This window comes from Dromaius novaehollandiae, chromosome 14 (genome assembly GCF_036370855.1).
Source record: "Dromaius novaehollandiae isolate bDroNov1 chromosome 14, bDroNov1.hap1, whole genome shotgun sequence".
In the NCBI taxonomy this organism is placed as follows: domain Eukaryota; kingdom Metazoa; phylum Chordata; class Aves; order Casuariiformes; family Dromaiidae; genus Dromaius; species Dromaius novaehollandiae.
This window is the reverse complement of record NC_088111.1, coordinates 9,339,467-9,353,759: the sequence shown is the minus strand read 5'-3', so window position 1 is coordinate 9,353,759 and position 14,293 is coordinate 9,339,467. Positions and strand designations below refer to the sequence as shown.

At 41.5% G+C, this 14,293-nt stretch overlaps 3 protein-coding genes across 3 annotated transcripts in view; 2 read left to right on the top strand and 1 right to left on the bottom strand.

Moving 5' to 3' along the window:
- The window catches only part of ERI2 (ERI1 exoribonuclease family member 2), a 253,255-nt gene that overhangs the window by 131,256 nt on the left and 107,706 nt on the right, over positions 1–14,293 (bottom strand). The window lies entirely within an intron of this gene.
- On the top strand, positions 3,597–6,498 carry LOC135329931 (acyl-coenzyme A synthetase ACSM4, mitochondrial-like). The gene is made up of 5 exons (XM_064520277.1): positions 3,597–3,688; positions 5,084–5,211; positions 5,321–5,420; positions 5,865–5,984; positions 6,147–6,498. Exons 1-5 carry the CDS (start codon positions 3,626–3,628, stop codon positions 6,231–6,233), a joined length of 498 nt encoding a protein of 165 aa, XP_064376347.1. The 5' UTR covers positions 3,597–3,625; the 3' UTR covers positions 6,234–6,498.
- Positions 9,735–14,147, top strand: LOC135329875 (acyl-coenzyme A synthetase ACSM3, mitochondrial-like; the record flags this gene model as incomplete). The annotated part of the gene is made up of 6 exons (XM_064519920.1): positions 9,735–9,921; positions 10,644–10,851; positions 11,094–11,237; positions 12,122–12,278; positions 13,206–13,285; positions 13,985–14,147. Coding segments are annotated over 6 exons (933 nt in total), but the record flags the coding sequence as incomplete, so codon positions are not given.

Sequence of the window (14,293 nt, the reverse complement as noted above, 5' to 3'; positions counted from 1 at the left end):
TTCTGTTGGTTTCTTTGGCTGTCCCATGTTGAGCCTAGTATTTTCTAACTTGCAGTGATCCTCCCGTCGAATTTAATGCATGAAAAAGAAGGGTATATTTACAAATGCAGAGCCAAAGCCTGCTTTCAGCGCAGCCCTGTCCCACTAATAAGCACAAGGCAAGCTAGAGACTGTTTCTAGGTACAAGTATTGTTCTTAAATATTGAGAGTATTCTCCTTTAGGAACTGTCCCGATTCCTGGCAGGCAGCAGCTGACAGCAAAGGACATTCTCCATGGACTACAGAAATCAAAGGCAAAGTGTGTCATCACTGATGGTTCTGTGGCACCAGCTGTGGGCTCAGGTGGGCCTGAATGGCAGTCTCTGAAAGCCAAGCTGCTTGTATCAGAGGGCCACAGAGAAGGATGGCTGAACTTCAGAGAGCTCCTGAAGTGAGTAACCACTACTGTGAAAGCGCCACAGAAACAATGAAAGGCAAGCACAGTGATTTGTTGTGAACAGGAAATGTTGGCACATGCCAAAATATTTTCCTCCCTTCAGGACTGCACAGTGGGAAAATGTCAATGTTTATGACACTTCTGCTTGCTGCAGAAGTTATTTTAGCCAAGCGTTTTCAAGAATGTGTAATTCACCCTTTCAAATCACTGTATTCCTCATTTTGCACATTTTAAAGGCATGCTCCTTCTGATCACCACTGCGTGACCACAAAGCGTCAAGACCCGATGGCCATCTATTTTACCAGTGGAACTACGGGGGCTCCAGAAAGGACTGCACATTCCCACAGCAGCTATGGCATTGGCCTCACAGTAAGTGGAAGGTAAGGCTATCACTTTAAATCACAGATGTATTTCTGTAGCTGGTAAATTGGCAGAAAGAAGGGGAAGAGAAGATTTTACCAGCAGCTCTGTGTTTCACTATTTTAAAAAGCAGCAGTTCTATTCAGTCCCAACAAGCCTTTTTTCTGTGCAACAAGGCGTAGTTGGAGGTTAGCTGCCTTAGTGTGTATTGCACTTGGCAGTCATACAGAGTCACTAACCTCTTTTTTCACATTTTCTTTAACTTCTTCTAAACTCTTCATTGTGTATAATTAATAGATTGCCCATTTACTGAACATCAGCAAAGAACAAGTTTATGAGGTGTGTACCATAAAAAGGGGGGAAAGACATGGCTCTTAGGCTTCTGAATTCATGCGTGACTGCTTTAGAGACAAGTCCCACAGGAACAAAATGCTGATAGTTCCGAACATAGGAAGGACTACACAGGTTCGTGAGATCTCTGAGTTTATAAAACTGTGTTGTTTAGAAAATTGGCGTAGCAATGCATCTCATTCTAACTGGCAAAGAGTAACAAATCAGAAGAGAGCAAACTAAAAAGTAAGTAAACCTCAAAGAATCCTTATCCCTACAATATGATTTCAACAAAACTCCTGCAATCTCATACCTATTTATTCAGCATCCTGTTTCAAGGTGGTATTAGCTTGTCCATCAGTATAATTTTTCTCCTAGAAAAATGCAACATCAGTCTATCCTGATGACATCTTCACTGCACTGTGACCCACTCCCGCTCAGAAATTCCGTCATTTGCTGATCATCATCTAGCCAAGAAAAACAGTGCTTCATTGGCACGTCTGTTGTTGATGTTTTAATGTTGGCCCTCTTTCTGCCAAATAGAGATTGTGGACTCTTGCACTGTGTCACCCAGGTACTGGCTGGACTTGACTCCTTCAGATATATTTTGGAATACATCAGACACGGGCTGGGCAAAGTCAGGTTGGAGCAGCATTTTTTCCCCATGGATTCAAGGGGCCTGTGTCTTTGCACAGAAGATGCCCCGCTTCGACCCAAGCATTGTCTTTGAGGTAAGCAAGGAGAGCCCAGCAACAGCACTCTTCTCTCTGGCTCGTCCTCCCCAGATTTTCACTTCCCCAGAGCTATTCAGGGGCAGTATGCTGAAGAATTGTGAGCTTCACCAGGAAGTAAGCAACTGGTATTTCAGTAGTGAAGGCTGTAAACGTAAGCCCCCAAACAAGAGAATCTTTAACGTCCCCAAATTTTTGTTCTGTACTCTGCTGAGAAGAGATTCGACTGCCCAAACCTGCAAACATCCATTCCTAGGCCTAAAAGTGAAGCCCGCAAGAAATGGGACAGGAGCTTGTGGAGCGCTTTGGTGGTGGTGTTAAAATGAGTGACAGCAGCAGATAACTGAGAATTTTGGTTGCATGTACTGTAGAACTGCATGTTAAGGAGTGAAGAGGCAGCAAGCCTATATTTCTTTAACAAATGGCACCAGCGTTATATTCTGTTACATCCTCTGCACGCAACTCTGTGAAAAAGACCACCATTATTCCTTTTACACGGAATCCCTTTATCATCATACCCACGTTACTGTGATGGCTGAAAATTGTTAGCTAACATTAAGATCCATTGAAGAACACTTTATCGGTCATTCCCCTCTGGAACGTCTGAAAAAGTAGCCTTATGGTTTCCTTTGTTTTCTACTTAAGTTGGAATTATGAAGAACTTCTGCAAGGGAGACTGAAAAGCTTTCCAGAGCACAAAGCTTGGGTGCGTTGAACTAGCTGTAAAAAGATGTAGATTCTGTTTTGAAGAAGAACCTGTTTAAATAGAACTGCTGTATATTCGTGTTGGCGAGTACAAAGCTAACTGCTTTTGTTCTTGAGTTTTGTAAGCTGAATACAGAGATCGTTATGTTATCTCTTGTGATGTAGGTGAGACCTCACGTGTTTCAGTAGCGACATCTACTTTTTTTTTATTCTAATTCTCTAGAGTCTGTCAAGATTTCCCATAACAGTCTTCTGTTCTGCTCCAACTGCCTATCGAATGTTGGTGCAACATAGACTGTCCAGGTAAGCCAAAGAAAAGATCCTTATTAGTGTATTTGATCAAAACAGTGGACCAAATGCTCTTCTCACCTTGACTTTACTTCAGAGTTACAATGATGTAACAGCAAAGGTAGTCATGTATTTCTCAACATCTTGAATCTGACATATTAGGAACAAAGCCAGAGTAAACATTTCAGGGACAGCGTAACCATCACAGATGCCACAAATTGTAGCAAACTTGCATGAGACTTTGAAAAGCAGTTTAGCTGATGAAATAGTAGGATAATAATGATAGCGTAGCATGATTGACCTATTTTCCAAAGTGCTTTTATAGTTGGATTCCCCTTCCCTTTGTTTTTCCCCTGCATTCCCCCACTACCATGCTCTACAAGAATAGCGCGTGTCAGTGCAGCTTGGCAACTCTCCTGTGACTTTTTGTTACCATTTTGTTGGAGACCCCAGTTTAGATTCTAGGGTTAGAAACACTGTATCAATTACTAGATGTTAAAATAATGGAGAAATAAAAGAGCATTTGCATTTTTGCAGATTTGTTTATGTTTAGCTCCACACAATTGGAATGGAATGTATAGGACTTGGTGAAGATTTTATTTTCGTGTAGAAAGGACTCCATGATCCAGGAATACAATAAGGAAGGGGACATTGCAGATAGATCACTGTGTCTGCTTAACTCTGCCAATTATTTGCTTTTTCTTTCCCACCAAGCTACAAATTCAGAAGCCTGCGGCACCGTGTGAGTGCCGGGGAGCCAATCAACCCTGAAGTGATGGGAGAATGGGAAGAGCACACTGGGCTGGATATTCACGAAGGCTACGGACAGGCAGAAACCGTATGTTCAGACACTTTGCAGCTACAGCAATAAATTCCATTAGGGTTGCCAAGAAAATGTGAAGAAGTCAATTAGAGTAATGAAGAGTGGGAAAATGTAGCTTGTAGAAGTCATAGAATAATCATAACAGTTGCCCCCCAAATCCAAAGACTGCTTTTCATGCCAGTGGGCTTTTGGCTTGGGAAGTAAAACAAAAAAGGTGTGTTCCTCATTGCTGCATGCCAAATTTTGCTTGCTAGACTCACCCTGGAATGGTTCTAGGCCGGCAAGTCCAGAGCGGTCCTAGGTCGCCAAGTCTAGAACCAAGCCTAGAGAACCGTTCTAGGTCGCCAAGGCGAGAACCGTCCCAGACGCACCCTGGTATGGTTCCAGACTCACTGGCCTAGAACACTTTGCAGTCAACTAGTTCTGGGTCATGGGGGGGGGGGTGCCTGTGAAAGTTCCAGATTGAGGGGTTCCTGGAAAGGTTCTGGAGCCAGTGCACCTAGAAGCATTCTAGAGGTGTGGCTCAAGTCTAGAACCATTGTAGTTGAGTGAGTGTAGAACTGAATTGGAGATTCTGTCCAGAACTGTTTTAGGTCAGCGGGAGTCTAGTGCCATTCCAGGTCGAGGTTCCCTGGAAAAGGTTGCAGATTGGGACATTCCTGGAAATGTTCTAGGTTGGCGAGGAATCAAGAATCACTTTTCAGAAGTGCAACAATAAATACATTTTTAAAAGTTGCAGCTCAATACAAGTATGTTTAGAAAAATGAGTATAAATAAAATCTGTATCATGGCAGTGATGTTTAAAGACTGGACTAGTAAAGAGTTTAAAATAGATGATAAAATAGAAGTACTAAGTGTGTATGCTGCCTAGATAACCTCTTCCAGCAGTCAGCTGCATTTGCTATGCAAAGAGCACTTACCTACTTATTAGTTAAGCTGTGCTGATCCTAAACTTGTCATTGGGATGAAAAATATCGGGATAGGAGATGCTAGCAGTACAAAGGAGGGAAAAAACCCCAGAACATTACAGGATAATCACTTAAAAGCAAATTCTCAGGACCATTTGCTTGCATATTTCGTGCAACCTTCAGTGGTTCCTAAAGCCATAAGCCATAATATGGTATTGTTAGAACTTGAAGTCACAACTAGTAAAATGTACTCATGTATCACAGTTTGTTTTTTATTCCTAGTTTTGTAGCTTCATAATGTTGAATTAAGAATTCTGCATTATGCGTTTCCTGTATTACAACTCACTTGAATTTAATGCACATGACCATATGTACCAGTCTAAGAAGCTGACTTTTTCAAATATTTGCGTGTACTATAACTTAAATACTGACTATGCTAGAGTACAATTTTCATTTATTTTCAGGCAATTTTGTTTGTGAAATGCAACGTAATGTTTCCTAGGATGATCCAGAGAAAACCGAGGCAACAATACGCGGGAAGTTTTACGTCACTGGAGACAGGGGGATTCTGGACGAAGACGGATACTTCTGGTTTGTTGGAAGAGCTGATGATGTCATCAATTCTGCTGGGTAATTTAATGCTTGTAAACAAGCCCTCATTAAACTTGGATAATCCTGGTGATTCAGCCATGACATTGTGTTATCCAACATAACTCAGCCCCTTTCTTCCATTTTAAAGCTATCGCATTGGCCCATTTGAAGTAGAAAGTGCCCTAATAGAGCATCCTGCAGTGGTGGAAGCAGCAGTTGTCAGCAGTCCGGACCCCATCAGAGGCGAGGTAGACAAGTTAAACACGCTTATCGTCTCATCCATAGCTTTGTGCATGGCAGAGCTAATAAAGGCCGACTCCCAGCGGATTTGCCTAGCTGTTGGTTGAATTTTTAAGCTAAATTTAAATCAGTATTTGCACCCTAGAAGACACTGGAGACTCCACATAGGAGCAAACTGTCCAAGATGATTGCCCTGTTGCCAATAAGACAAAAGTAGCATATGAAGCTTTTCCTGTCACTGAAATACTTAGTGCTTGGTATGTTTTGAGCATGCATAAACTGCCTCCCCAGTCCAGACAAATACTGAGCACACACAAATGTTGAGAAAGCTGTCTGCCCTATACATTAGTTATTCTGCAGTTTGTCTGCAAATGTTTTGTTTAAAATTCACATCTTACTGTTGTGTTATTGTTTCATTGGCATTTGAACCCCTGCTCCCTTATTTTTTTAAGGTAGTGAAAGCCTTTGTTGTTTTAACATCCAAGTATGTTTCACATGATCCAGAAAAACTGATGCATGAGCTACAGGACCATGTTAGGAAAGTTACTGCTCCATGCAAGTATCCTAGGAAGGTGGGTGCTCAAACACAACTCTTTTAATTATTCATCACCATAGAAGAGTTGGCATTAACTACTATATGACTCACAAATATATGCTACTGAGGTTAAGAAAAAGTCAAACTTTCAGTAAATGGTATTTTATCTTTTACTGCAATTTCCCCCCTCTCCTAATAGATGGAGTTTGTTCAACAGTTGCCAAAAACTATTAGTGGGAAGATCAGAAGAAATGAACTGCGCCAGAAGGAGTGGAGAAAAGTTTAGAATTACTTGCTGCTTTTTTATATCTTTTACAAAGTCAGATATTGCTGATTTACCCTGTAATGTAAAGTAAAAGACATTATAGTACGGCCTTCTTAGTTTAGGTTTTCACAAATTCTGGTCTGACTCCCAGCCCTTTGGCTGTCCCACATGCTACAGTAACAGCCCATGGCAAGCAAACAGGCAGAGTGATACAAATGAAATGGGAAACACCGACAAGAGCACCGTAGTTGGTCCATGTTAGATAAATGTAATAAACAATTGTAGGCATTTTGTCTTTATTGTTGATTAATTCAAATAAAACAGGAAAAGTTTGAGAGCGCTGTTCCTTGGAGAATCACTTTTCAGAAGCGCAACAATAAATACATTTTTAAAAGTTGCAGCTCAATACAAGTATGTTTAGAAAAATGAGTATAAATAAAATCTGTATCATGGCAGTGATGTTTAAAGACTGGACTAGTAAAGAGTTTAAAATAGATGATAAAATAGAAGTGTAAAATATTTACCATCAGCTGTTCATACTTTAATTTTAGCACTCGCAGCTTGATCAGTTCTCTCACTTCATTAATGAGATAGTTTATGACATGCTTGAGCAATTTCCACTTTTATTTACTTTAACCAAGCATGTCATTTTGGTCCCATTCTCAGAAGACATATCTAAGATCATTTGACCGTCCTGATAATAGTAAGCAGCAACAAGTAATTAAGCTTAAGATCTGGACAAAACCCCATCAATTTTCAAGTTCTCATAGAGGGTCTAAGACGCAAGTATTTCCTGTTGGAAGAATTTCCTGCAGTGTTGGAAGAAGTTCCGGGAGAGGTCAAAGCATCTGCATTCGCCGTGAGAACATTAGATTTCTCTTTCAGAAATGCATATTCCCACTTGAAGTATTCACAGCCTTTCTTATTGCCTTCCTGCTTACTGACAGGACAACCACAAAATGCTTTGCCGTGATTTGGACCGGTATTTGATACATACAGTCTTTTAGCTCTTCGACCACAATGACACCGAGGGGGGGTTGGTTTTTCATTTTTGGCAGCTCTTACAGATTGATTCAAATTGACTGTGGAGTTCAGAATGGCAGGAGACACTTTGGACAAGTTTGAACTTCTTGAAGGTAAGCAATGCCTAAAAGATGCAGTCTTCTCTTTCTAGATAGCAAAAGAGTGTTTTTTCGCTGGTGGGAACATTTTTGGACTTGTTGGCTTTCTTTGAGGAGCCTCGGGAGTGGAATCATTTCCAGTTAATGCTGAATGTGCTGAAGTAGCATTTGCCTTTGCAGGTGGTAACTTAAAAGCAGAAAAGTTTGAAGTCTGCCTTTGGACCATTCCTACATTATACATCATAGTATCGGGACTTTTGTAAACGATAGACTTCCGAGGTTCCACAGGTACCACAGTTTTCCCCAAACTTTGAAGATCTGAACTCATGACAACTGATGCTCTAGAAATTGTTGTTTCTTCAGATGCTGTTAAAATAGCTGTACTGGAGTCATCTTTGAATGGAACACAATCTGAATTGTGTTCATGCTGTGATTCTGGTATGAAAGCTACCTCTTCCCAGTCAGTCAGCAGAGAGAAACAATCGGAACTAGTACTAGTATCCTCCTCAGAGATATTAACTGAGGGGATGGTAGTGGAGACAAGCACTAGTCCTGAGCCATGTACTGGAGAGCTGTATTTGGCAGTAGTCGTCAGGTGCCCATTGCGGAACCCTTTCTGAATGCCTGTACCGCGAGATAGCTGTGGCTGTCCAAGAGGAAAAGCAAATCTGTCAGCAGATGCTGTTAAAGAGCTTTGGGCTTGATCATGTAAATCAGTCCTTAAGCTGCTGCTAGATGCAACATGGATGGCTGTAGAGGAATTGATTGTGCTTCTCTCCTGTTGTTCTCCTGTTTGTACGTTGGAATTTATCATAACTCCGGTAGCACTGTTGTGGTTTTCCTCCGCTGGAGAGCTTATTTTGCAAGTTGTATCTCCAGATGTTTCAGGTCTGCTATTACTTCCCAGTGGAGTCTTGTCAGTGAAGTTTATACTCAGTGTTCGGGAAATCAGGTTCCCCTTTGGATGTGCCTAGGGAGTCCCCAAAGAAATGGAGATTTGGGGAAATGAATCCCCAGAAGTAGAAATCAATGCTCTAAATTAATAAGCATATTAGCCTAATGATGTTCTGTTCAATTCATAGTCAAGATGCTGGGTTGTTTATTTGAATAGCTCATCTCTCATCTGGATGCCAGGCTCTGAAGCAAGTAGAAGGGAAGATGTGAGGAAGTTACTAAGCTTAGCCAAAGATTTAGTAACCTTCAGCACACATCCATCACAAATCATCCTCCAAGCAAGACGGGCAGTATTCCGAGAATCATCCAAGCCTTGAAAAGAATGGTTATGTTCATATTCTTCCTTTTAAACTACTGTTAGTGGGGGAAAAGGCATTCAGGTAAGGCTTACATAAATGGAAGGGATTCACGGAACTCTGACACATGGTTTTCTAGAGGAAGTTCGGAAAAGGGCAGTGGCAGTGAAGTTTCCTTTGCTGAACATCTAATGGTCATCTAACCAGAGTTTAATATATGGTCCTGATTACTAACATTCTTGTTTTGTTTTATCACTTATATCAAATTCCGATTGTACTAATATTCTCTTACACTAATAAGATGTCCAGACCTATCCAGTAAGATCAAGTTTCCTTGATTCTCCCTCGATTTCCTTATTCTTCCCCCACTGTCTTTTTCTTTTGAACCCTAATAATTTGATGTTTGGCTGTGTTGTGCAACATACACTTCAAAGGACTAGGCCAGATTTCAGAAAAAAGCATAAACTTAGAGATGACAAACTCTAATCTTTGAAGCATCTGGTCTTTCTTATTTTGATGCTTTTGTTGAACAGAGCATTACGTAACTTGAAAAAGTTACAGTAGCTGTTTAGCTTTATAAAAATATATATCTATAAGATGAGAATCATCATATCATACTTACCAGAATGCTCCCGTCCTGCAAAAGCTATCCCCAGATCCTGCAAGGCACCTTTTGGCCCTTTAGGCTTCCTATTCTAGAATAACTAAGAAGAAAAATGCAGGTGATTAATATACAGCATTTCATAGCCTCTTCACGGTAAAGGAAAAACGACTTCAGAAATACCACCTCGCACTTAATAAATCTCAAGGTCACTGTACAAGTCAGGTGTCTGTTTTACAATTGAGGTAAGCAAGCATAAGGGTAAGTAACTTACCCTGTAACAAGTCAGAATGGGAAGAACCATGAATCCCTTCTCTCAGTCTTAAACTAATCCATTCTCTCTTGGCCCTGTAACCATTCAGTTGAACTTTATGGCTTACACCCCCCGGTTTATTCATTCATATTTATTATGCCCCAGGTTTATTCAGCATTCAATAAATGATGACTGTTTTCCTTCCTCAGGCTTAAATTAAAGGCAACATGTTCCCTAAATGAAGCATTTGCACTGTGCCCTGTTGTCCTGTAGGAGGGCAAAAAGCCTGAAAACCCTGCATTGTGGTGGGTAAGCGGTGACGGAGAAGAAGTGAAGTGGAGCTTTGAAGAGCTGGGAGTCCTGTCCAGGCAAGCGGCTAATGTACTGTCTGGTGCCTGTGGTCTGCAACCGGGAGACAGAGTTATTTGGATTCTGCCCAGGATCCCGGAGTGGTGGCTGCTGAATGTGGCTTGCATGCGAACAGGTTAGTAAAAGCATAGAAATGATGTATAGCTATAGCTGCTGTCACATACACCGATCATTGCTATTTAATAGACTCAGAACTACAAACATGCTAACGGGGATGATCATCACTGCCATGCTGGTCAACACCCTTCATGCCAAGTTTTGTCTTTATGGTACTTTTAGGATTTTTTGAACATGCTCTAGCTGTTAAGGAAATTCTGGGAGTCCGTGGACCTCTGTCATTCTCCTCTTTCCAGCACTTGTGATGCATCGCAAATGCATCGTCTTCTTAACTTACAATGCAATTAGCACATACTTACCCGAGTGTTTCACATGTTCCCCTGTGGGCTATGTTAAATACTCGGCTTGCCAGTATTTACAGCCCAGAATGTCTCGGGGCCTCACAAACACTAGCAGCATACCCTGTGAGGACAGGTACACCTGTATTTACTAGTGAAGAATACAAATCCAGAGGGGTAGCATGTCCCAGTGGCAATGCTTTCCACCCCAAAAAAGTCCTTCTGTTGGTTTCTTTGGCTGTCCCATGTTGAGCCTAGTATTTTCTAACTTGCAGTGATCCTCCCGTCGAATTTAGTGCATGAAAAAGAAGGGTATATTTACAAATGCAGAGCCAAAGCCTGCTTTCAGCGCAGCCCTGTCCCACTAATAAGCACAAGGCAAGCTAGAGACTGTTTCTAGGTACAAGTACTGTTCTTAAATATTGAGAGTATTCTCCTTTAGGAACTGTCCCGATTCCTGGCAGGCAGCAGCTGACAGCAAAGGACATTCTCCATCGACTACAGAAATCAAAGGCAAAGTGTGTCATCACTGATGGTTCTGTGGCACCAGCTGTGGACTCAGGTGGGCCTGAATGGCATTCTCTGAAAGCCAAGCTGCTTGTATCAGAGGGCCACAGAGAAGGATGGCTGAACTTCAGAGAGCTCCTGAAGTGAGTAACCACTACTGTGAAAGCGCCACAGAAACAATGAAAGGCAAGCACAGTGATTGGTTGTGAACAGGAAATGTTGGCACATGCCAAAATATTTTCCTCCCTTCAGGACTGCACAGTGGGAAAATGTCAATGTTTATGACACTTTTGCTTGCTGCAGAAGTTATTTTAGCCAAGCGTTTTCAAGAATGTGTAATTCACCCTTTCAAATCACTGTATTCCTCATTTTGCACATTTTAAAGGCATGCTCCTTCTGATCACCACTGCGTGACCACAAAGCGTCAAGACCCGATGGCCATCTATTTTACCAGTGGAACTACGGGGGCTCCAAAAAGGACTGCACATTCCCACAGCAGCTATGGCATTGGCCTCACAGTAAGTGGAAGGTAAGGCTATCACTTTAAATCACAGATGTATTTCTGTAGCTGGTAAATTGGCAGAAAGAAGGGGAAGAGAAGATTTTACCAGCAGCTCTGTGTTTCACTATTTTAAAAAGCAGCAGTTCTATTCAGTCCCAACAAGCCTTTTTTCTGTGCAACAAGGCGTAGTTGGAGGTTAGCTGCCTTAGTGTGTATTGCACTTGGCAGTCATACAGAGTCACTAACCTCTTTTTTCACATTTTCTTTAACTTCTTCTAAACTCTTCATTGTGTATAATTAATAGATTGCCCATTTACTGAACATCAGCAAAGAACAAGTTTATGAAGTGTGTACCATAGAAAGGGGGGAAAGACATGGCTCTTAGGCTTCTGAATTCATGCGTGACTGCTTTAGAGACAAGTCCCACAGGAACAAAATGCTGATAGTTCCGAACATAGGAAGGACTACACAGGTTCGTGAGATCTCTGAGTTTATAAAACTGTGTTGTTTAGAAAATTGGCGTAGCAATGCATCTCATTCTAACTGGCAAAGAGTAACAAATCAGAAGAGAGCAAACTAAAAAGTAAGTAAACCTCAAAGAATCCTTATCCCTACAATATGATTTCAACAAAACTCCTGCAATCTCATACCTATTTATTCAGCATCCTGTTTCGAGGTGGTATTAGCTTGTCCATCAGTATAATTTTTCTCCTAGAAAAATGCAACATCAGTCTATCCTGATGACATCTTCACTGCACTGTGACCCACTCCCGCTCAGAAATTCCGTCATTTGCTGATCATCATCTAGCCAAGAAAAACAGTGCTTCATTGGCACGTCTGTTGTTGATGTTTTAATATTGGCCCTCTTTCTGCCAAATAGAGATTGTGGACTCTTGCACTGTGTCACCCAGGTACTGGCTGGACTTGACTCCTTCAGATATATTTTGGAATACATCAGACACGGGCTGGGCAAAGTCAGGTTGGAGCAGCATTTTTTCCCCATGGATTCAAGGGGCCTGTGTCTTTGCACAGAAGATGCCCCGCTTCGACCCAAGCATTGTCTTTGAGGTAAGCAAGGAGAGCCCAGCAACAGCACTCTTCTCTCTGGCTCGTCCTCCCCAGATTTTCACTTCCCCAGAGCTATTCAGGGGCAGTATGCTGAAGAATTGTGAGCTTCACCAGGAAGTAAGCAACTGGTATTTCAGTAGTGAAGGCTGTAAACGTAAGCCCCCAAACACGAGAATCTTTAACGTCCCCAAATTTTTGTTCTGTACTCTGCTGAGAAGAGATTCGACTGCCCAAACCTGCAAACATCCATTCCTAGGCCTAAAAGTGAAGCCCGCAAGAAATGGGACAGGAGCTTGTGGAGCGCTTTGGTGGTGGTGTTAAAATGAGTGACAGCAGCAGATAATTGAGAATTTTGGTTGCATGTACTGTAGAACTGCATGTTAAGGAGTGAAGAGGCAGCAAGCCTATATTTCTTTAACAAATGGCACCAGCGTTATATTCTGTTACATCCTCTGCACGCAACTCTGTGAAAAAGACCACCATTATTCCTTTTACACGGAATCCCTTTATCATCATACCCACGTTACTGTGATGGCTGAAAATTGTTAGCTAACATTAAGATCCATTGAAGAACACTTTATCGGTCATTCCCCTCTGGAACGTCTGAAAAAGTAGCCTTATGGTTTCCTTTGTTTTCTACTTAAGTTGGAATTATGAAGAAATTCTGCAAGGGAGACTGAAAAGCTTTCCAGAGCACAAAGCTTGGGTGCGTTGAACTAGCTGTAAAAAGATGTAGATTCTGTTTTGAAGAAGAACCTGTTTAAATAGAACTGCTGTATATTCGTGTTGGCGAGTACAAAGCTAACTGCTTTTGTTCTTGAGTTTTGTAAGCTGAATACAGAGATCGTTATGTTATCTCTTGTGATGTAGGTGAGACCTCACGTGTTTCAGTAGCGACATCTACTTTTTTTAATTCTAATTCTCTAGAGTCTGTCAAGATTTCCCATAACAGTCTTCTGTTCTGCTCCAACTGCCTATCGAATGTTGGTGCAACGTAGACTGTCCAGGTAAGCCAAAGAAAAGATCCTTATTAGTGTATTTGATCAAAATAGTGGACCAAATGCTCTTCTCACCTTGACTTTACTTCAGAGTTACAATGATGTAACAGCAAAGGTAGTCATGTATTTCTCAACATCTTGAATCTGACATATTAGGAACAAAGCCAGAGTAAACATTTCAGGGACAGCGTAACCATCACAGATGCCACAAATTGTAGCAAACTTGCATGAGACTTTGAAAAGCAGTTTAGCTGATGAAATAGTAGGATAATAATGATAGAGTAGCATGATTGACCTATTTTCCAAAGTGCTTTTATAGTTGGATTCCCCTTCCCTTTGTTTTTCCCCTGCATTCCCCCACTACCATGCTCTACAAGAATAGCGCGTGTCAGTGCAGCTTGGCAACTCTCCTGTGACTTTTTGTTACCATTTTGTTGGAGACCCCAGTTTAGATTCTAGGGTTAGAAACACTGTATCAATTACTAGATGTTAAAATAATGGAGAAATAAAAGAGCGTTTGCATTTTTGCAGATTTGTTTATGTTTAGCTCCACACAATTGGAATGGAATGTATAGGACTTGGTGAAGATTTTATTTTCGTGTAGAAAGGACTCCATGATCCAGGAATACAATAAGGAAGGGGACATTGCAGATAGATCACTGTGTCTGCTTAACTCTGCCAATTATTTGCTTTTTCTTTCCCACCAAGCTACAAATTCAGAAGCCTGCGGCACTCTGTGAGTGCCGGGGAGCCAATCAACCCTGAAGTGATGGGAGAATGGGAAGAGCACACTGGGCTGGATATTCACGAAGGCTACGGACAGGCAGAAACCGTATGTTCAGACACTTTGCAGCTACAGCAATAAATTCCATTAGGGTTGCCAAGAAAATGTGAAGAAGTCAATTAGAGTAATCAAGAGTGGGAAAATGTAGCTTGTAGAAGTCATAGAATAATCATAACAGTTGCCCCCCAAATCCAAAGACTGCTTTTCATGCCAGTGGGCTTTTGGCTTGGGAA